This window comes from Clarias gariepinus, chromosome 21 (genome assembly GCF_024256425.1).
Source record: "Clarias gariepinus isolate MV-2021 ecotype Netherlands chromosome 21, CGAR_prim_01v2, whole genome shotgun sequence".
Taxonomy (NCBI): domain Eukaryota; kingdom Metazoa; phylum Chordata; class Actinopteri; order Siluriformes; family Clariidae; genus Clarias; species Clarias gariepinus.
In genome coordinates, this window is record NC_071120.1 from 27,591,625 (window position 1) to 27,615,111 (window position 23,487).

Here is a 23,487-nt window from a genome sequence, read left to right on the forward strand (position 1 = left end):
CCCCAGATCATAACACTGTCTCCAGAGGCTTGTACAGTGGACACTATGCATGATGGGAGCATCGCTTCATGTCCTTCCCTTCTCACCCTGACACGCCCATCACTCTGGAATAGGCTAAATCTGGACTCATCATAGGGGGTTTCCACATTAAGGCTACTACTACCACTATCACGTGTTTTCTCCGAACCACGTGACGCCAGCCGACCGCTCACTCACGCAGACACACTCGGAGGACAGTGCTATCCACTCCTTTCGCTTGCGTGAGCTCACAGACGCCCCTGATTGTCTGTAGAGCCGTGATTAATATGGGAGCACTATGTACCTCTCATCCCTCCCCTCTGAGAGAGCTCGGCCAATGAGTTTGCAAAATCGGCGAGCAGTTTACCACTGCAACACTCTGAGGCAACCTTCCAGGTTTTTAACAATGAGTCGAAGCGTTATTTACCCAGTTCCAGTCATTTCAAATCTCCTTAGTTGTTTTCTTTTCTTGATGCAGCTCAATCATTTCTAAAATGATGGCTTGATGGTACGCTGTATATAATCCCAGGGATGGAGCATGCCTTACAGACGACGACGGGTCTCATCGCGCGGGTTTTAAGTGTACAGCCCTCTTATACAGAAATATATTTAACCTTTTCCTTTTTGAGAGATTATCAAAGCACTTATGGACGTGAACATACTTTAACCTAACGTTTGCCGCGGTGGCTGTAACGCTGTCTGGCACGAGCGACCTGGGTCTAAGGTCTTTACCCAGAGAGGTTCGAGCATGGATGAAAAAATACGGGGGCGCTCTCGTACTGCACTTCACCCTCCTGTTGTTATCTCCGTGTGCAATTTCAGCGTAAGAGCTCTCCTCCGAGCCGGAGCGTGGGGCTTCAGCCAATGGCACAGCGCATTTAAACCGAGAGATTGCTGAGAACTTAATGCGAGAGCGCGTTAATGACGTTGGAGAGGTGTTCGAGAGGGCCTTCAGCACACCGATTGTAGGCTTTGTGGCATTCTGACCTTCACCAAGTGCATGTAGAGATCGGGAAAAAAGAAAAAAGAAATATCCAGAGAACACGCGCTAATAAATGATTATACAATTAAATAAATATATAATTGACAATTTGTGTCACATCTGGTGTTTATTTTCCCTTTTTCTTTCCCATCCATCTTTTTGTTTTGCATATACATCATGACCGCTTTTTAATTTAATTTCCAATACATCAAATGCTTTATAATTTTGATTAAAACCAGCGTTTTATTGAGTTTCATTTTATTACATTTTTAAACTGCTCTGCATCACGACTCTTATCACAAATCCCGATAATAAAAAATAAATGTTTTCAGGTCTCGTAATATAATACATTTTGTTCTTGACATAATGCTCAGCCCATGGTGGATTTTCTTATCAATTATTTTTAAACTGCAGGAAAATAAACAACGCGCCTCGGGGCAACACTGCGACTGGAGCCATACCGACGATCTCAGCAGGACCGGCTCGTTACAGGCAGCGGGTTTATTATTCTCATTAAAGCCGGCGAAACAAAGATCAGTGGATTCTAATGTAACCTCCTGATGAGAAGCCTGTTTTTCTCGACTGCAGACAAATTTAAACTCGAAAAAAAAAAAAAAAAAAAAAACACACACACACACCGATCAGCCATGACATTACGACCTCTGACAGGTGAAGTGAGTAATGCTGATTATCTCGTTACAGTGGCACTGGGAAATCGATGCGATGTACAGTATTAGGCAGCAACTGAACAGTTTGTCATTCAAGTCGATGTGTTGGGGGAAAAAAATGTGTAAAGATTTGAACGATTCTGACAACTTGTCTAGACAACCGTACTGGGCCGCACACATCCATAAATGAATTTATTTCCATTTTATTGAATCGAAGTCCGCAGGGAGTTTTTATTTTGAAAAAAAAAAATGGTCCGATCGTCTGCACATCCCAACATGTGACTCACACGCTCCATGCCTGCTCTGTATAATAGATGCGGCCTTCAACTTCAACTCGTTCTGACGTTCTGGATTAGAACTCAAGCCCTGATATCCTGAAGTTGCCACAAATTCCCAACAACCTATCTTTGGAGACGGGGTCGTCTGCAGTGACGGCAACGAAAACAAAATTACGGAGCAGACAGGACATAAAAAACACACTTCGGGTGTCGCTGTCCCCCATCTCCCCTTCATGGAAACACCTCGTCACAGGGAAACACACTCATGTAGAAGTCATTATGCTTTGTTGTTACGAGCGCATCACGGTGATGGCTGGTCCGCGGGAAGCTGTGGAGACCACTGGTCTAGACATTGTGATGTCTAGACGACTGGGTCAGAGCAACTCCAAAACTGCCCCTCTTTTGGGATGGTCAGTGCAGTCTGCAGTGATCAGTACGTACCATAATTGCTTGCTCACTATGGAAAAAGCTGGAAAACCAGCCAAGACTTATTGGTGCATGTAGGGAGTGAAGGCTGGTCCGTGTAGACCGATCCAACAGAAGACTCCTGTACTGTAGCACAAACTGCTGAAAAAGTGAAAGCTTGTTCTGATAGAATCCGCACACTGCATCACAGTGTGTTGTGTATGGAGCCGTGTAGCTGGGTGTCCATGCTGACCCGTTTCCTCCACCAATGTGCGCAACTGGATCACTGAGCAATGCAACACAATATGGTGGCCTGGTCTGACAGATCAGGTTTTCCTTTTACATCATGTGGACCTCTAGCAGGATATGCAGAGATGCATTATGGGAAGTTCTGATGAAAAGGCAAAACCTGAGGTTTCCTCATTACTCTGACACGTCCCACCCACCTTCACAGACCAGGTCACACCCCTTCATGGGGACAGTGTTCCCTGATGGCAGTGGTCTTGAGGGTGTTGAAGGTGTTGACTCTGCCTCAGAATTTTTCCAGATTTCAATCCGATCAAGCATCTGAGGGACATGATGAAGAAACATGTCTGATCCACACCTTCAGGGGTCTAGTGGAGTCCTGGCTCTATAGGTTTTAGGCTGAAAAGGGGATTTACTGAATACTAGGCAGGTGATCATAATGCTATGGGCTGATCAGTGTGTGTGTGGTTAAGTAACTTTGGAATTATTTCTAATTCAACAACTCACTAACAAAACTTTTCTTTCCTCCACATGCCGTTTGCTCAGTGTTTTTCTTTTTTTACCCGTTTTATTTCTCGCAACCTGAGTGTTCAGAATGTCAAAAAGACAACGCTTTGCACTTTATAAAATGAAAAAACTATATATATATATATATATATATGCAAGTGACCAGGACATGCCAGCAGCAGCACTTTTTAAAAGCTTTCTTCGTGAAGTGAAAAACAGCGTGAAAGGATCTTCAGGGGACCGAAAAACATTTCATCTGTAACCTTCTTCAGAGGCATTTATGGTATACGACTAACGCGAATACGCTCGGAGTAAAGTATGAGGGGGAAGGAAAAAAGTTAAATTACAAAAAAAAAAAAAAACATGAATTACAAAAAAAGGGCCACGTAAGAACCATTATTTCAGGTCACACTTATGCTGGGAACAGTGTGTGTCCTGGTCTGGACCTAAAACTGCACAAAACAACAACAATAAAAAAATAATAATAATAATAAAAATGAACTTTTCAGTTCATTCATGTAACAGAAACAGGCACAAAGTCAGACGAGCCGCGTACTTCCAGGACACACAGGTGATTTATTCTTCATAACGATGTTCAGACTACTGTAATGAATTATTCACGCCGTCTCCGTCTGCTTGTTTTCTTTTCTCTCTCTCTCTTCAAATGCATTTTTTTTTTACAAACTTTTCGAGCTGACTGTAAACTTTTCATGCAGTTGCAGTGAGCGGTACCTCTTCCCCCGTGCCCTGCATGATGTCCTGGGAAATGGTGTAAATCTTGTTGTGCATCTCTACGCTGCGTCGTTTCCCGCTGCGCACTCGGACCAGCAGCACGCGGAAGTTTGTCCCGCCCAGGTCCAGCGCCAGGAAGTCTCCGTGCTCTGAGGAAGACAGGGGGAAACAAAAAATGTAAAAAAAATAAAATAAAATAATAAAAAAGGCGTGATTACTTTCAGACGCTATGTTTTGCTTTCAGTCACACTTAAAGAGGCATGGCTCTTCATTTTTTTACATTAGTTTCAGGAAAGGAGGCGCGGCCTTTGTGCCTGTCCGTCATTATAAATGAGAGCTTTTAACTTCTTTTACTATACTGTCTCATTACTTTTGTCCTTTGTTACATCTCCCCCTGCGTTTCCCACCATCCTTGGACTTGTAAAAGCTTCACTCCCTCTCTCTCTCTCTCTCTCTCATCTTCCTGCCCCATCACACTCGTCTCCTGCACCTTCTCCAATTCAGCTCTGCCTCTTCTTTTCATGTTCTGAGCTGCAGACTTGGCAGGAGATGAGGCCGCTGTTAAAATCGACCTCTGCGCCACACGAGTCCGTCCCTCACTGAGCTTCTCTGGTTCTGTCTGACTCCTACGTCTGGGTCGAGCTTACGCCTCCAGGAGTCTTTACTAACAGGACCATCAGATTCAGGAGAGCATGGATGGATAAATGCAGAAAGCACCGTCACTTTATTTTATTTTATATATAGATATATTTTTTTTTATTAGGGGAAATAAATATACAAGCCAGGCCTGTACAGTCACCACGTCCCAATAACTGCCTAGTTTCACTGACCCTTAATATCAACAAGTGTGTGAGATTAAATCCTTTTTTTACATATACTGTAACTCAGACATACGGGATGGTATAGAAACTGGCACGTCTTTAGCATGTCGAAGTTCACATACACAAAGAGATACAGAAAAGAAAGAGAAGACACGTGGCAGCGTGTACAGAACGTCGCATGTGGAAAGGTAGGCATGGAGGACTACATACACATGGAAAAGCATCTCCACAGGAGGTTCTACCCATGAAAGAGAACATGCAGAAAGGCCCAAGGCGGGAATCAACCCTGGAAGTATGAGGCCACAGTGCTAACCTCTACGTCGAAGGGCGTCTATTTTTAAAAAATTCCCCTTTCAGTCTTTTCTCTTAGCTTTTTTCTTTCCTCCTTTTTTTAAAATTTACTATAGACCAGATTTCTTTTTCCCCCCTCCCCATTTCTTTGACCCTGTCTAATTTTCTTCTTTTCCTCCTTTTACCCTCTTTATCACCTTTCTTTCTTTCTTCTTAGCTCATTTAATCTATCTATGCTCCGTTATTCATTGTCCAACTTTATAAAAATGTAAAAAAAAATTAAAAAAATTAAGGCGGGGCTCAGCTCCACCCAGGAGTCAACTTTTTATTTCCTCAAGTCCATCGAATGAGGAGTTTTAACTTTTATATTGATGAACGCTGAGGACGTCACTGTGATGAAAAACATTTCTTCCGCTTGAACTGTCTGTCAGAAATGCGAGTTAAAAACGCTTTATAATGTCCTGAATGGCTAAACGTGGTGTTGCTCACCTGATTTGAGATTTGCATCGTCAAACCAGCGAACTGAGCGTACGTCCAGGAGCTGTTCAAAACTTGTTCTTGTCATTGGGAAGCAAAGCAGAGCGAGTTTTTCAGTCAGCGAAAGCTGTTTTTAAAGATTCAACCCACGATACCAATGTTGAAATGACATGCGTTCAAAAGCTACGTGATACTGTATGTTGCACTTTTTTTTTTTTTGGCTAATATTTTTCGGATTTTCTGCATTTACAATTTTTCTGATGGCAAAATTTTATCGAACTCTTTGTCTTAAAATAAAGAAAGGCATAAAAAAGTATAACACGCCAGCTTTAAGACCAGAGCGTGTTCTATAAGCTCGTACAATCGTTTTAATCGAGCGGACATGCAGATTATTGGTTTGGATATTATACTGTACCGCTCTCTTATCATAATCGATTATGAGTTTGACTGCTAAAGGGGGAGGAGCTTATTTACTCATTCTGTTAAACACTAAAATGTAAAAACAGATAGAGAGAACTCAGCGATGTTACTGGTTTTTGAACCTTTCTCCTGCATTAGCGGAGATTTCACAACCTTTTGCAAACACACACGGCTTTTACACGCTCCTTTTTTTATTTTTTTTTTTATAAGTGTACTTTAAACATGACTCACCGCAACAGGAAGTAGCATGCTTCAGCACTTGACATCCAGCACCTAACAAGGAGCTGCAGTCTTTTATCTTCCCGCGTTTATCCGAACATGGAGCGTCTTATTATAAAGTCAGAAAGGACGGTGCGTCCTGCAGGCGTACTCGTCTGTACCGGAGCGAGCGAGCACGTGTTTAACACAAACGCGTCTCATCAGTGTGTACGATCAAATAGAGAGCACGCAGGGATAAAATGGAGATGAGACACGAGACGGGACGTGAGAGGATCCTACGTTACATCAGACTACAAAGAGAACATTTGTTTTAGGTGACACAGTGTGGGATTTTGTACATTGTTCCTATTTTTTTTTTGGTAAATAAATAAATAAGTAAATAAACAAACAGAAATAAATGGTTGACCTTTTCAGTGATGCGTGCTCATTAAAATGTATTTCTCTCTCCACTCTGGGCTCTCCACAGGAGAACCCGTATTATGGGCCGCGCTACGGACGTGTGTGCGCTCTGAACCCTTTGCTGAAACGCAGCGTGAACAGGGACACCGCAGGAAAAAATTATTCTTTAAAAAAAAAAAAAAAAGGTCTTCCTGCTGCTCTCCTTGAAATGATTTAATGTTTGCCGTTTGAGACGCCCTGATGAGTTTAATATTTCTTTATCAGGCTGCGCAGCAGTGCCGAATTATCTAGTGCCATATCGGAGAATACAAATGAAGCTTTTAGTTTTCCGCATAATTGCTTTTCCAACTTGGGAACGCAAAAAAAATAAAAATAACGATCCACAGCCAAGGTGGGTCTGTACAAAAGTCTTGACCCCCCCCCACCCCCTTTTCTTCATATTGAACTAAATGTGATGTAAATTACATTACTGAAATAGGAACAAATGTTTTAGGGCGACAGGGCTTGTACAATTGAAGAAAAAAAAATACTGTAATTGCAATGATCGGGCCCAAGCACCTGCGTTATCGACACATGGGCGCACCAGAAAGACGGTAGGCACATGCATGATATATATATATATATATATATATACATAAAATAAAGAAAAGTTATTAGCCACTTTTTACCATAAATTTAAGGCGTCTTCACGATTGACCCGTTTGAGATATCGAAAATCACTTCGCAATTTTGCATCCTTAGTGTCTTGAGATCATATTGGCCCATTTTGGTGGCGATCGTATTAATCCCCTAGGAGGAGTATTTAGAAATCCACTGGGTGCATTTTTGCAAACAACCCAAAATAACTGACCTCCAGCGAAAGTTGTTCAGCTCGATGAGATCTAAATGTGTACCGGGTTTTACAAGTGCGTATGAGCTACGTACTACAATCTCTGTACAATTTAAATATGAATTGTTTATGTAACAGCTTCAGCAGCGACCTCATTTACCCTCTCGTCTGTTCCTACCACTCAGCATAAGCAGTTACTAATCACCAGCCTGATCATCTGTCATTATCTGCACCTGTTTCTCACTCGGTCATGCCTTAAGTTCGATGTGTTTAATGCTTGAATGATTGATAAATCACTGTGTGGATTAACAAACTGCTCAAGTACAGGGAGTGGAGTGTGTGTGTGTGTTAAAGACGGTGTTTAAATTTATAGACAGGTTTGACATTCAACGGCAGGATCAATTTGTATAGCCCATCACATCCCAGAACAAATTAGGGCTGTTTAAAAAAAAAATCAATAGCCTGATACTAATGAAAACAAAAAATAAGTATTGAATTAGACATTCACGAGCAACAGTATCGATGCCAACCATCAGCTAGCATTAATAACACTGAGCTGGCTGAACATGGGAAGTGCTGCTGCTGAAGTTCAGTCAAAAATCGAAAAAAGGAAGAAAAAAAAAGTACTATTTGGAATTGGTGTTTTGCATCCAAGGCAAATGACCAGGGAAAGGCTAAGGATGTTAATAAGCCTGTATGCAAACAATGCTACAAAGATGTGGCGATGAAGTCCAGAACCACAACCACCTTGGTGACCTATGGGCGGGGCCACGAGTCTCCCTGAGAGCTACAGACATCTTTAAAAAAAAGGTTTTTTTTAAATGTCTGTGACCTAAAAAGAAGAATTTCTCTGTGAGAAATCAATTGCACTGGATTGGAAAAAAAGGAATATTTCTATAAGTGTTATAACAAAATGTTTGAAAAAAGTCAAAATTATGAGGAAGGTTAAGATGAAGAATTTACAATATTTATAATTGCTGTCATGTTGGTCAAGGCCAGTGGCATTACTTTCTCTATTATCATTATTATTCTGTTAAATGGCAATTCAAAAGCAATATCTGATTTTCACCTGATTAGTCAATGTTCATTCAATTATTATTTATTATTACTTTTGTCAGTTTCGAGTGATTTCTATGGTTGTTGTTGTTTTTTTCCTTTCTTTGATGGACACATTCATCCAAACACTTATTGACTTGTATTTATTTATTTGCATCTAAAATCTAAAATAGTGTCACCATTGATGTCTTGTTATTGTATGTATTGTAATGTATTATTGTCTTAATAACCCTGGAACTAAAGCACAGTCGTGCTCTGTCGCTGCTTTACGGTGGAAACGTCTCACTCTCACCGAGGGACACTAAAGTCTCTTCTGGACAGAAATTGGAAGTATGTCTTTTGATTTTTTTTCATCCGTGACCGACCTTCAGATCATGGACATGTCTTTTTACTGTCATTACTTTATATAAAACCAAATGAAGTGATGTAGATTACATTGCGGAAATGGGAACAAATGTTTTAGGGCAACAGTGCCGATACAATTTTAAAAAATATTCTGTAGTTGCAATGATCGGGCCCAAGCACCTGCATTATTACCACATGGGTGCACCAGAATGACAGTAGGTACATGCATATAATTATATATAAAATTAGAAAAAGTTATTAGCCACTTTTTACCATAAATTTAAGGCGTCTTCACGATTGACCCGTTTAAGATATCAAAAATCCCTTCGCAATTTTGCATCCTCAGTGTCTTGAGATCATATAGACCCAGTTTGGTGGCGATCGTATAAATCCCCTAGGAGGAGTATTTCGAAATTCACTGGGTGCATTTTTACAAACAATCCAAAATAACTGACCTCCTGTTGAGTAAAGGTCATGACATGCACAGCGAAAGTTGTTCAGCTCAATGAGATCTAAATGTGTACCGGGTTTCACATGTTTACCTGCAAGTGCCTATGAGCTATGTAGTACAATCTCCTGTGCAATTTAAAAATGAATTGTTTATGTAACAGCCTCAGCAGCGACCTCATTTCCCCTCTCGTCTGTTTCAACCACTCAGCGTTCAGCATCAGCCGTACACTAATAGCTTTAGATCATTGACAGCTTCAGATCATGGACCTCACCTGTGCCGTCGGGCGTGGCTCTGACGTAGGTGGGCAGCATTTTCACGGACGCCGAGTCATGCGTGTCCCGGGCGAGTCCCTTTTTCATTTGCACCTCCATCCTCTTCTTCACCTCCATCAGTTGTTCGCGGCTAAGCCGCAGCGTGTCCAGGACCTGCTGGCGCTCGGCGTGCTGCTTCGCTAACCTGTAGGCCACCGCCGTTACCATGGCGGCGCCCTTTCCGCTGCCGTCCTCCGATCGCATGAAGCGCACATCGCAGTCAGGGACTAGACAACGCACCATCTTGTGTAGCCGCCGCGCAAACCTGAGCAACAAACACACACATATGGATTAGCATTAACATAATGGACTAACTCGTAGCGGGAATGACCTTTTCCCGTTATGGTGATGAGGAAGCGCAGTACTCACTGCGGGTGGTTCTTGTACACGGAGCCGTCCACTCCGATCGTAGTGCGCATCCGATCTACGGCCTTGTTGTCGCGGATTTGCCGCAGCACTGCGACAAGCGACGCCGCGCACAAATGAGCCGCTCGCGTTGACACAATCTCACACACGCGCTGCACGGCCACGCAATCCTCAGGGGACGGATCCAAGCCCAGATCACGCAGAACCTTCTCCACACATACCAGGCCTTCCTTACTCCTACACACACAGACACACACACACAGCAGTTCAGAAAAGGGTCCTGATCCTATTCCTCTGTTAGAATGAAATTATATGTTGAAACAGATAATAAAACACAGGATACGATCACAGCCGCGGTGTTAGCGAGTCTTTTTGGTTTTTTTTTCCTAAAGCCGATTTAATAAAAGTGGTTTGGAGGCAGAGCTTTATCTAGAATTTGGATTTAAATCTGACGTGGGTGTGGCCTAAACACTACCTCTGTTAAAACTTATAAACAAACAGGATTGCACTGCTAGCGAAAAAAAACAGAAAGTAAGACGCTACAGTCCGTAAAAAATGAGCTGATTTGACGACTTTTCATTCCTGTCCACTTCTATTCTATTGGTTCACAGCACAGCGTTTTATGACATCACAAGTCAAAAAGGGAATGAAGCTTTTAATGTTGATTTAAGAAAGACTGGAATAAAAGGTCGGCTTTAAATAACAGAAAGAGAGAGAGAGAGATCTATAGAGCGGTAATGTAACCTACTGGATTTTAACCGCCGTTTAACAGCAAAGAAGAGAAACTGTACCTGTTGACGTTGTATCTCTATCTTTATAGAGCGTAAAATTAAACTATGAATAATAAAACAAACTTTTTTTCAAGACAGTTACTGATTTACGGCAACCTTAAACACTCAAAGAGCCACAGGGAGCCATAAAACCCTTTAGACCTCTAAAATAAAGATAACGCTGCACATATCGTTCTTTACCTTTATGCTATGTATAAAAAAATTAACTATAGTGCGTTGATTTATGAACTCAATGAACTGCTACAGAGAAAACGAAATTTTATATCTGAACAAAATGTATTTATGAAATATAAAGTCGAACTTAAATTATTTACCTGCAGCAAAACAAAAATGTCGTCTGCGTCTGCATGCCATCATCATTTTAACACGTCAAGTGTACTAGAACGTACGATCGGGTCTATTTATATGGAGCCTAGACAAACAGCACAGCTACAGCAATGCTTAACGCGAGTCTCGCAACTTTTAAAATGTTTTTTTTTTTATAGATATTAACAATTAATCATTATTGCTGTTAATAATTAATTTGACTGATTATATTTGTTTTGCATAATACTGCTCCGTAGCTCACACATCTATTAACTCTTTAAGAATAATAAAACATGAGGACAGAGAGAGACACGAAGAGTATTAAATTATTATTCTGCTTGATGAAACTATACGATTATGGACAATTTCTTTTCATTAATTTGTCTAACGTTAAATTATTTCTTGGAATTAGAAAGAAAAAAAACAACAACAACAAAAAGTGTCCTTACCATTAATAATGAATTAGAAATGTCATTCAGTACATTAGCGTTAACGCTAATTCGATCCATTAACCATTTAAGGAAGAACACTTTTTTGTTGTTTGTTTGTTTGTTTGTAGGCTCACGTTATTGTTATTAATCTACCTCATCATGCTGTGACCAAATATAGAAGCCACACGAGAAGAGAGCGATGGCTCAGTAGAGAAAATGTTCAGCAGCAAGTAAAACTCACAGCTTTTTTTTTTTTTTTTTAACAGAGAGGTTAATTGGTCCGGCTGCCAGTGAGCATGACAAAGAGAGAAAGAGAAAAAGAGAGAGAGACTTTTTAGAGGACAAAATGAGGCATCACACCAGGGCCCAGTTAAATGCCAGCTCGTCCCAGAGGCCATGGCAAGGACACGGACACGGTGCTGTGAGAGAAACCAGGGTGCAAAAGACTTCACCAGTCAGAGCACATGATTAAAAAACAGGACATTAAGTTCTGGGACCTCAATGTGTGTGTGTGTGTGTGTATGTGTGCATGTGTGAGACGTGGCAGTGCTGTGAGTGGTGCTCAACCACTTTGACCCCCGATCATCTTCTCACTGAACCTAACTCATGTGTGTAAAGGCGACGCTGAGGGTGCACTGCTATTAATAATACACACACACATGAAACACACACACATACACACACACGCACGCATTAGAACGGTACTGACTTGTCGTTCTCGATCTCCGAGACGTAGCTGGTTTTGAAGTGGCCGTTGACGAGCAGGTCGGGCGTGGTCCGGCCCTTAAACAGCAGTCCTGCTTTAGTCATCTTCACTAGAATGATCCGCACCAGCTCACCCATGTACATACCACTGATCATCTTCTCAAACCTGAAAACACACACACACACACACACTTATTTATAAATGTATTTACAAAAGAGGTGGCCATAGTATATGGTATATTTACACTAAAAGAGGCGTGGCTTGTCATTTGTGCATGTCAAATACACAAAAGGAGGCGTGGCTTGTAAGTAAAATGTGGCTTGTCCCCTGTGCAAATCAGTTTTAGTAAAAGAGGCGTGGCCTGTCATAGGTCCAAGTCAATTACAGTAAAGGGGCGGAGCTTGTCCGCTGTGGAAGTCAGTTACAGTAAAGGAGGCGTGGCTTATCCCTGTGCATGTCAGTTACAGTAAAGGAGGCGTGGCTTATCCCTGCGCATGTCAGTTACAGTAAAGGAGGCGTGGCTTATCCCTGCGCATGTCAGTTACAGTAAAGGAGGCGTGGCTTATCCCTGTGCATGTCAGTTACAGTAAAGGAGGCGTGGCTTATCCCTGTGCATGTCAGTTACAGTAAAGGAGGCGTGGCTTATCCCTGTGCATGTCAGTTACAGTAAAGGAGGCGTGGCTTATCCCTGCGCATGTCAGTTACAGTAAAGGAGGCGTGGCTTATCCCTGCGCATGTCAGTTACAGTAAAGGAGGCGTGGCTTATCCCTGCGCATGTCAGTTACAGTAAAGGAGGCGTGGCTTATCCCTGTGCATGTCAGTTACAGTAAAGGAGGCGTGGCTTATCCCTGCGCATGTCAGTTACAGTAAAGGAGGCGTGGCTTATCCCTGCGCATGTCAGTTACAGTAAAGGAGGCGTGGCTTATCCCTGCGCATGTCAGTTACAGTAAAGGAGGCATGGCTTATCCCTGTGCATGTCAGTTACAGTAAAGGAGGCGTGGCTTATCCCTGCGCATGTCAGTTACAGTAAAGGAGGCGTGGCTTATCCCTGCGCATGTCAGTTACAGTAAAGGAGGCGTGGCTTATCCCTGCGCATGTCAGTTACAGTAAAGGAGGCGTGGCTTATCCCTGCGCATGTCAGATACAGTAAAGGAGGCATGGCTTATCCCTGTGCATATCAGATACAGTAAAAGAGGCGTGGCTTATCACTGTGCATGCCAGTTACAGTAAAGGAGTTGTGACTTGTTCCCTGTGCACGTCAGTTACACTAAAGGAGGCGTGGCTTGTTCCCTGTGCATGTCAGATACAGTAAAGGAGGCGTGGCTTGTTTTCTGTGCATGTCAGTTACAGTGAAGGAGGCGTGGCTTATCCCTGTGCATATCAGATACAGTAAAAGAGGCGTGGCTTATCACTGTGCACGTCAGTTACACTAAAGGAGGCGTGGCTTGTTCCCTGTGCATGTCAGATACAGTAAAGGAGGCGTGGCTTGTTCCCTGTGCATGTCAGTTACAGTAAGGGAGGCGTGGCTTGTTCCCTGTGCATGTCAGTTACAGTAAGGGAGGCGTGGCTTGTTCTCTGTGCATGTCAGTTACAGTAAAGTAGGTGTGGCTTATCCGTGCACATGCCAGTTACAGTAAAGGAGGCGTGGCTTATCCCTGTGCACGTTCTTCACACTAAAAGAGTCATGGTGTGTCAATGTAGGCGTGCCCTACACACTGACAGTGTGACACACTCAGTCATGTCAGTCACAATAAAGGAGGTGTGGCTTATCCCTGTGCATGTCAGTCAAAGTAAAGGAGGCGTGGCTTGTATCGCAGCTATGTCAGTGTGGGTGAAAGTGTCTCACTTCATACACAAGGTCTGTGTGTCTCACTCACTCACTAAATACTTAACAACACGTCGCTTTATTATTGATGACTGACCCCGTGACCTCACTGAGGAACTGCGAGCTGCTCTTTAATAAATGTTTCATGCCTCGTGTCACACTACACCGGCAGACCTGGAACAACCTTCACACTTATCACTGGCACTTTAATAACAAGGACAAAAACATCAAACTATCTGTCTGCGTCTCAAAATATAAAAGTCTAATCTTCTCCGGTAAGAAAGTCACGGCGTGTTTGTGCTTCAGACTGTTCTGTTCCTGTTCAGAAAGAGACAGAACACACAGATAAACAGAAACACGTTCCTTAAATCCTGCACCCGGGAAGAGAAACGCCCGAGCTCTGTACACGACGCCTCGATACAATATGCGTGACTCTCGTGTCACTCACAGCTGTTTCCCGGGGTTTATCGATCCGGCGTCGATCTCGCGGTCAAAGTCGGTGCGGATGTCGTCGAGCGCTCCGTCGTCTCCGAACGCTCCCCACTCCATGTTCACACACATGCGGCCCTCGTCTCCTTCCACCAGCTCCATGTTCCTCATCTCCTCCATGTAGCATGCGTTCGTACCCGTACCTACACACACACACACACACACACACACACACAAAAAGTCATTGTGAAGCAGGTATTTATGGTTAAAGAGGTAATGTGAGGGGAAAAAAAGTATTAGTAATGACATGATACACTTAATTTCATCAAATTTCAGAAATTCCCTTTAGGTGGAGAGACAGAGAGAGAGAGAGAGAGAGAGAAGACTCGCCTACGATGAGGCCGATCTCGCAGTTATGGTCGTCGAAGCCGCAGGTCATCATGGTGCCAACGGTGTCGTTGATCACGGCGACGATGTCGATGTCGAAGTCCTGATGGAGGAGGAAAAGAGACGACTTTAAAACGTAGCACAGTACGGGTACAAAGTACGGGTCTTATTCCTTTCCTGATCCATTATAAAAACTTTAGAAATCGAAACAATTATAAAAACAAATTCGTATAAACATATAAACATTAGGAGGCTCATGTGTAAATCACTAAAGTCTATGGTGAAGTCTCTTCTGTTTATTCTTTTTATTTCTTTATTTTTTAAGTGAGCGAACTACAGAAAATACTATCTAACCAGATTTCCAAGTTTGAGATACGCCGCTACTTTAGGATACGCGTTTAATCCGTTCCCAAGATGAGGTCTCAAGAACGAAATCTCATATTGTCAAACGTATTTTCCCATAATGTAAACGCAAAAACATATAATCCGCTCAAAAATATCACCAATATTACCAATTTCCAACATTATAATTGTATTTTTTGCATATAAAAACAATCAAAACAAATAAAAAAAACATGAAAATTAAGTAAAATATAAAATAAATTACATTTATTAAACATCACTTGATTCCTCTCGGCACCAGCTGCTTTAAAAATCAAACTGAAGGCAGCTCCCTTTTCTTCTTGCTACTGTCCTTTTTTGGGGGGGATTTTTTTCCTGATTTTCTCCCTAATTTAGTCGTGGCCATTTCCTCCCCGTCACTAGGGGGCTCCCACATTAAGGCTACTACTACCATTCAGCCGGGAGGACCGAAGACTATCCCGTGTTTCCTCCGCACCGCGTGACGCCAGCCGACCATATCTTTTCGAACTGCTCGCTCACGCACCGTTAGGGGCGGAGTAACACACTCGGAGAAAAGCGTTAGCTGCCCCTTTCCGTGTGCGCGAGCTCAGAGACGCCCCTGATTGGCTGTAGAGCCGTGATTAATGTGGGAGCGCAAGTAACTCTCATCCCTCCCCTCTGAGAGAGCTCGGCCAATCAGCTCTCTCTAGACCTCCGGCTGTGAGAGGTAACAGCATCTCCCGGGGATCGAACTAGCGATCTCCCAGCAAACCACTGCGCCACTCGGAGGCCCCTAGCTACCGTCCTTGATACCATTCCCAAGACCCATGGTGTTACGTCTTCAATATATATATTTTTTTCATTTTGTTTTAACACGCACAAACAAACACTTTCCACTGACACAAACGTTGTAATCGGCTCCTGAACGTCCGCGGGGCTTTCCGAGCCAGTTAGTTCAATTCCGTTACTCGAATGACAAAAAAATTATTCATATGCTGAGGTAAAATTTCTTGTAAAATATCAGTTCTTAAGGCGGAAATTTGTCAGACGGGGGTTCGAATGCCACGGTACCGCCGCATTGTTTTTTTTTTATTATTATTACTATTACTATTGTTATTATATTGCGTAATTGCCTGGCAGATGATAAAAAGAAATCAATTTGTTTCGCACCTTGAAACTGGAACTAAAGCGCCAGATACTCACTCGGCCGAGCGTTTCTTTTATGATAGATTACTCAGAAGCACCACTGATCGGTGTTTCGCCTCACATGGAGTGTATCCTGTGGTGAGCAGCATGAGTATGTCTGGAGAACGACGGCGGCTGGACCACACACCCCTCTGGTGAAATGGTAAGACGAGAGAGTAAAAACACTCTCGCAGCTCACAGCTGAAATCTTTCTGATTAAGTTTTTTCTGTTCGTGATGTGGAATAAACAGAGGCTTACCAAGAGACGATGATGATGATGATGATGATGGTGAACGTGTTTGTGTGTTAACCCGCCTGCCGCGCTTTACCGCGTCACTCTGGCTAACACTTACATGAATCATTTGTTCATTCCTATTTACACTGTGTGAATTAAACGCTAACTGAATCCGAGGCGCGTCGCAGCCACAAGCGTAAACGCTTTGATACACGCCCCGAAACCGAAGAATTTTGCAGCAGTTTTCAGAGAGGCTGATGATGTAACCCTGAGAAACAACGACAGGGCAAAGCTCATCTCCACAGAGGACACACGTGAGCACACGTGGGCTTATTTCATTCGGAACAGCAGATGAAAACTCTCACGCCGCTTCACCCGGCAGGATTAGTGATGTCACTGAGGCGAGCCGAGGCGCGACCGAGGAAAAGATAACTGATGCGCGATGATTTTTTTTACAAGACATGAGGAGAATATTCCAGATTTAAAAAAAAGCTCGTCGCGGGTCTTACCCCTCTCTTTTTGATGGCTTTTCTCAGCAGCATGACCACGTCTTTCCCCTCCACGCCGCTTGCCTTGAAGCCCTTGGTCCACGTCACCAGGATGCTCTGCCACAACACACACACACACAAAGGTTAATTAAAGACATTATATGTTTTTAAACAAAAATATAAAACAAATTGGGCGGTGATTGTGAAACCATCATTGTCAGTTGTACACCTAACCTAGCTTAGCCTAGCCTAGTTTAAAATATCTCTCATGTTTATCAAACACTGTACTGAAAGTAAAAAAACAAGACTCCTGATTGCGCGAACGCAAGGCTGAATATTAGCTGCGGCTCTCCGGTGCCACCTAGCATCACTAGAAAGTACTGAACCACATGTCCGCTAGCAAGGCGGAAAAAAATAAATTAAAATAAAAATTCTAACTAGATGAATGCAAATCATTTTGCGTCCATCGTTAAGTATTACGTCATATTGTGGAACCAAAAGGCTAAAGCTTGGAACTATGGAATGACTTGGAATGAAAAAAAAAACAAAAAAACATGGCCACTCAAACTCTTAATAAAGCAATTTTCTGATGCGTTAATTAGTCAGAGTGATTACAAAACTGTTAAACGTGTAACGCGTTTTTTTCTCCGCACTTCATAGCCAGAATAATGACCTAACTCCAATTACATTTTTGTTTTGAAGACACTAAAATGTCATTGAGAATACAGACTTTAATTATGACATTAATTAAAAGAATAAACAAGCCTCCGGGATTAATGAAGTTATTTGAATCTTGAATCTTGAATTTGAAGCCTCAGAGACCTGAGTTTAAACAATGACACACACACACACACAGGCTCACCTCGTCCAGTTTGGTCTGCTGACACGGAAAGGAGAAGGTGAAGCCCAGCGGCAGTTTCTGCTCCTTGATGCCGAGTTTCTCCAGGAAGTTGGCGAGGCATTCAGCGATGTGGTCAAAGAGCTGAGAGAGAGAGAGAGAGAGAGAGGTGAAAAGCACTGATTAAACTTCAACAACCTTTAGCAAACAGCTTTTACTTCTCATATAATCCAGATAAAGTTTGTGGACCCATGCTAAGGCCGTTAACACATGTCTCAGAGATCCCCTGAAGTGTGTGTGCGCGCGTGTGTTTAAGCCCTCTGTTGAAACGCCCCTCAGATGATGCGTTCCTCAAAATTTCACTCCTCCTCTGAACGTGCCATTTCAGTGTCTATGTATATGAGCTCCTGCTGAGACATGCGGTCACTTTAGAGGGAAAATCTCATCGTCTTGTTTTTAAGCTCTCGCCAATACAAACATGGGAAAAGCCCCAAAAACAGGGAATGTTTCCTTTCAGTTTTTTTTCCTTTCTATAATAAATAGCTTGTAAACTAAAGATAACGTCAGAGCTTAAATTGGCCGACATGTTTGGAAGTTTAACTATAAAATAAATCTTTTGTAAGGAAAACAATCACATAAATACATGCAGAAAGTTTCCCCTCAGGTTCTCAGGATGCTCAAACTTTTGCACTGCTCTCTTCAAACCCTGATCACAGCAACATTTAAACTGTTTTTTTTTTAAACTACAAATTACACAGACGAGGAGTCTAAACAATTGTTTTTAACGCTCGGATATTTCAGAAACGCTTTATTCTTGCAGAAACGTGTCATGTCGGTAGAACACTAGATGTGTGACCTTCAGTACAGGTTTCTCACAGTCTGGGTGTTTGATGAGGAATAGTCCTGAGACGCGCAACTGCACGACCTTAAAGTGAATTTATTTGAATGTTGCTGATTTTTTGGTTTAGGAGAAGGACGTTTTCGGGGGATTCACTCATGCTCTGCAGCACAGTTTCCACCAACCAGCACTGGGCCGGAAACAATCTATATCTATATATTTCTTTATTTTATTTATATTTTATTGATAATCAGACTCTGCAGAGTGTTTTATTAACTCTTTCCCACACTTCTTTCTGTATCGAATAAAATCGGCCTCCGAGTGGCGCAGTGGTAAAGTGCTCGCCCCATCATCCGGAGATCGCTGGTTCGATTTCCTGGGTGATACTGTTACCTCTCACAGCCGGAGGTCTAGAAAGAGCTGATTGGCCGATTAATCTTGGCTCTAAGACTAGGAGCCAATCAGGGGCGTCTGTGAGCTCGCGCACGCGAAAGGAGCGGCTAGCGCTTTCCTCCGAGTGTGTTTCCTAACCGTGCGTGAGCGAGCAGTTCGAAAACATGCGGTCGGCTGGCGTCACGCGGTTCGGAGGAAACAAGTGATAATCTTCGGCCCTCCCGGCTGAGTGGTAGTAGTAGCCTTAATGTGGGAGCCCCCTAGTGACGGGGAGGAAATGGCCACGACTAAATTAGGGAGAAAATCGGGGGGAAAAAAGATGAGTAAAAATCAAAACCCCTATGAAAAACTTCTTTGAAAAAAATAATGATAATAACATTTAAAAAAAAGATATTTTATGAAAAATTTTATTAAAATTAATTATACTGTGTTTTTAGGGTTTCAGATCGGTCGGGTAGAATAAAAAGGTATTATTACTTTTATAAAGGCTAATTTTGCCACGCCTAGAATATGGGAATGATGTCGCAAAAATGTAGAACTCTTAAAATTAGCACACTTTTTTTTATCAAAGAAACAACAGAAAACAACCATAAAACATGTGATCATGTGTATCTTTGGCATTTCTATATATGTTCTATAAAGGTTTATAAAATAAAAAAAAGAGGCAAAAGGCTAGAGTTTTAAGTGATACGAGAAAAAAGCAAAGAGTCCTGAATTTAATTAGGAGTTTTTATCACAGCAGGTGATTCACACACTCCAAGTCTGCTCTGTATAATAGATGTGGACTCAAAAATGTGTTTAATCTTCGGGTCTAAAATCAGAGTGGAACATCCCGAGGTCGCTAAAACAAGCTGCAGTGATGTCCGTGTCAGTGATGAAGGCAGGTGTTCTCACACCACTTTTAACTTTTCCTAAACATTTCATCAAGAGGCGATGCCTTTTTTTTCCTTCTTCCTCCCAAACTACACTAAAAGAAGACTTTTTTGTTTTCATGATGTTTTCTCACTAAATTTATATTATTTTCTTTTCAGTCTTTCAGGCAGCTATTATCGCAGCCATCTCAGTGAAAGGCTCTAATTTGCTGGTCTGTTTTTTTGTCTTTTTTTTTTTTTATATTCCCCCTCGAGCACTTCTTGTGTGAACAGATTAAAGAAATAAGAGCTCAGGACAAAAGAAAATCCTCTTTTTGTTAATCTCACGTCTTTATACAGAAAGTGAGGACGCGAGCCGGAGGAGGAAAAGGACAAAAGCCTGACAGACGAACATCAAAGGATAGGAAACGCAAAGAACGGACACACATCAGAGGGAAAAACAGAAAACTGAAAACACACACACACACACACACACCTCTGTCCCGCTGCCCCTCATCAGTGTCTCTGGAATGGCGTAGATCTGGTTCTCCATCTCCACCGTCTGTTTGCCGTTAGAGGAAACTTTCACTCGCAGGATTCTGAAGTTCGTCCCTCCGAGGTCGAGCGCCAGGAAATCACCTTTCTCTAGGGTTAGAAACACACACACTCACGTGAGAGAAACCTTACACAACACAAGAGAGATTTCTTTTCTACAACACAAGTGTGTGTGTGTGTGTGAGATGTCTTTACTACAACACGAGTGTGTGTGTGTGTGTGTGTGTGTGTGTGAGTGAGTGAGATGTCTTTGCTAAAACACGAGTGTGTGTGTGTGTGTGTGTGTGTGTGTGTGAGATGTCTTTACTACAACACGAGCGTGTGTGTGTGTGTCTGTGTGTGTGATGTCTTTTCCACAACACGAGTGTGTGCGTGTGTGTGTGTGTGTGTGTGTGTGTGTGTGTGTGATGTCTTTTCCACAACACGAGTGTGTGTGTGTGTGTGTGTGTGTGTGTGTGTGTGTGTGTGTGTGTGTGTGTGTGTGTGTGAGATGTATTTACTACAACACGAGTGTGTGTGTGTGTGTGTAATGTCTTTACTACAACACGAGTGTGTGTGTGTGTGTGAGATTTATTTTCTACAACACGAGTGTGTGTGTGTGAGATTTATTTTCTACAACACGAGTGTGTGTGTGTGTGTGTGTGTGTGTGTGTGTGTGTGTGTGTGTGTGTGTGATGTCTTTTCTAAAACACGAGTGTGTGTGTGTGTGTGTGTGTGTGAGATGTCTTTACTACAACACGAGTGTGTGTGTGTGTGTGTGTGTGTGTGTGTGTGTAATGTCTTTACTAAAACACAAGTGTGTGTGTGTGTAATGTCTTTACTACAACACGAGTGTGTGTGTGTGTGTGTGTGTGTGTGTGTGTGTGTGTGTGAGATGTCTTTGCTAAAACACGAGTGTGTGTGTGTGTGTGTGAGATGTCTTTACTACAACACGAGCGTGTGTGTGTGTGTGTGTGATGTCTTTTCCACAACACGAGTGTGTGCGTGGGTGTGGGTGTGTGTGTGTGTGTGTGTCTCTCTATTCATGGCTGAATTAAACAGAAACAACCTTCAGTCCTGTGAAATGACGTCCCACACTTACATAATATAATCCCACACTTTATACTTTTCAGATACGATGTGATATAAAAGCCTTGTGTGTGTGTGGGTGTGTGGGTGTGTGTGTGTGTGTGTGTGTGTGTGTGTGTGTGATTATATATCCATAGAAAGCACCTGACTGCGAGCTGAGTCGGCACTCCAGGTTTAGGTGGCACGCGGTACACATATTAGCCTCTAACGTTAACACGTCGTATCATTTTTATCCGTTCATCGTTTGAAGGTGTTTAAACACAGACGCTCAGGGTCCGCCCCCAAAGTCACGCGAGAAACAAACCACTCGTCTCTGATACAGAGTGTGAGAACATGAAAGTGAAAACAAAGGAGGAAGTGATGAAGGGAAAAGAGAAAAATGATTAACTCTGCTATCAGGAGGACGGCCGTAAAAACGGGCTAATAAACAGCCGAGTCAACAAGAAAAAGCAAACAGACACGCACCACATCATTACAGGCCGTTTTAGATTCAGTAGCACTGACGTTTATTTTGTGCGTGTGATTTTTTTTAAGCAAATTACTAGATATATTTAATAATCACTGAAGTAGAAATATCGATTAGATACATACAAGGAACACTAAAAGATGTTTTGTTGATTGTTTAAATGGGTGGCGTAGGGGTTAGAACCGTCGCCTCGCACGTCCAGAGTTAAGGGTTCGATTCCCGCCTGTGTGTGCAGGTTCTCCCCATGCTTGGTAGGTTTCTTCTAAGTACTCCGGTTTCCTCCCACAGTCCAAAAACATGCAGATTAGGTTAACTAACGGTCCTAAATAGCCCGTAGTGTGTGTGTAAGGGCGTGCGCCCTGTAATGGATTGGCACCTTTGCCTTATGCCCTAACTTCCCTGGGGTACGCTCCAGGCCCCCTGCGACACTGTATACAGAATAACACGGTATAAAAGACCACCGAGGTCTCAAACCGATGTGATACTCTCATAAAACATGAGTATTTGCAGAAGATGGACTGAGGTTCTATAAATACGCGTGCTTTATAAGAGTATCGCAGCATCTTCTTTTGGGTTTATGGGATGTCGGATGGTGTATTTTTAAACTGTATAATTTTAAACAATTTGATGTTTAATTTGAAGTAACCGTTGTCATGGAGATAGAAACATTTTAATTAACTTAATTGATTTACTTCTCCGGGTATTTTCATTTTCATTGTACTTTATGTGGCATTTTGTATTTTCTTGGTCAGGGGCGTGACCTAGGTTTTATTTAAAGCACCATTTATGTAAGGAGTCTCTAGTGTCAGGGATAAAGCTGTAGCTTTTATAAAACTTTTATGGGGCTTTGGCATCTTCAGGACGGAGGAGTTTACACTTTGCTCTAACTTCTTTCCTTGACATTTGATAATCTTTAACGTAATTATAACCGGATAAAAAGCCTGCCTTGTTGCTCTTTAATAAATAAAACGCGGTAGTCGTAGACAACCTGCTCCGCTCCGAGAGGAATCCTGTAAAGAGCAGGATGCTGTCAATCATTCACAGGTAATAAAACACAGTTTGTGTCTTGTCTGATAAGAGATAAGTAACATGATGCCTGTATTAACTAACTCGTGGGCTTACTGCCCAGTGCTACTGTGTGATTGAGGTGCACTCCTCGTCCTCGTCCTCGTCCTCCTCCGGCGGCGGCGTTACCTGTTCCATCGGGTGTGGAGCGCACAAACGTAGGCAGCATTTTGACCGAGGCGGTGAGGTTGGTGTCCCTGCCCAGGCCTTTGTCCATCTCCCTTCTGAAGCGCACGGACACATCCATCAGGTTCTCGTTGGACAGACGAAGGTGGTACAGAAACTTATCGACCTGAGGGACAGGAGACAAGGGCATCAGTGAACAGCTGCAGTCTATAAACATACATTAAAAACAACGCAAGAGTCACATGATGGTCTGGTAGAAATAGGATCTTAAAAATACAAAGCATGAGATACATTTACTGAAAAAATAAAAGATTTAAATACGTGTGTCGAAATTGGACATT

The 23,487-nt window shown here is 42.5% G+C and overlaps 1 protein-coding gene across 1 annotated transcript in view; it reads right to left on the minus strand.

The window, feature by feature from the left end:
* hk2 (hexokinase 2) overlaps window positions 1-23,487 on the minus strand; it is a 42,712-nt gene that overhangs the window by 13,594 nt on the left and 5,631 nt on the right. The window contains exons 2-11 of the mRNA XM_053480580.1: window positions 23,150-23,312; window positions 20,363-20,511; window positions 17,809-17,928; window positions 16,968-17,063; window positions 14,700-14,799; window positions 14,329-14,512; window positions 12,059-12,220; window positions 9,825-10,058; window positions 9,416-9,720; window positions 3,837-3,985 (exon numbers count right to left, since the gene is read on the minus strand). Coding sequence (XP_053336555.1) covers window positions 3,837-3,985; window positions 9,416-9,720; window positions 9,825-10,058; window positions 12,059-12,220; window positions 14,329-14,512; window positions 14,700-14,799; window positions 16,968-17,063; window positions 17,809-17,928; window positions 20,363-20,511; window positions 23,150-23,312 — 1,662 coding nt within the window. The remainder of the gene's footprint in view (window positions 1-3,836; window positions 3,986-9,415; window positions 9,721-9,824; window positions 10,059-12,058; window positions 12,221-14,328; window positions 14,513-14,699; window positions 14,800-16,967; window positions 17,064-17,808; window positions 17,929-20,362; window positions 20,512-23,149; window positions 23,313-23,487) is intronic.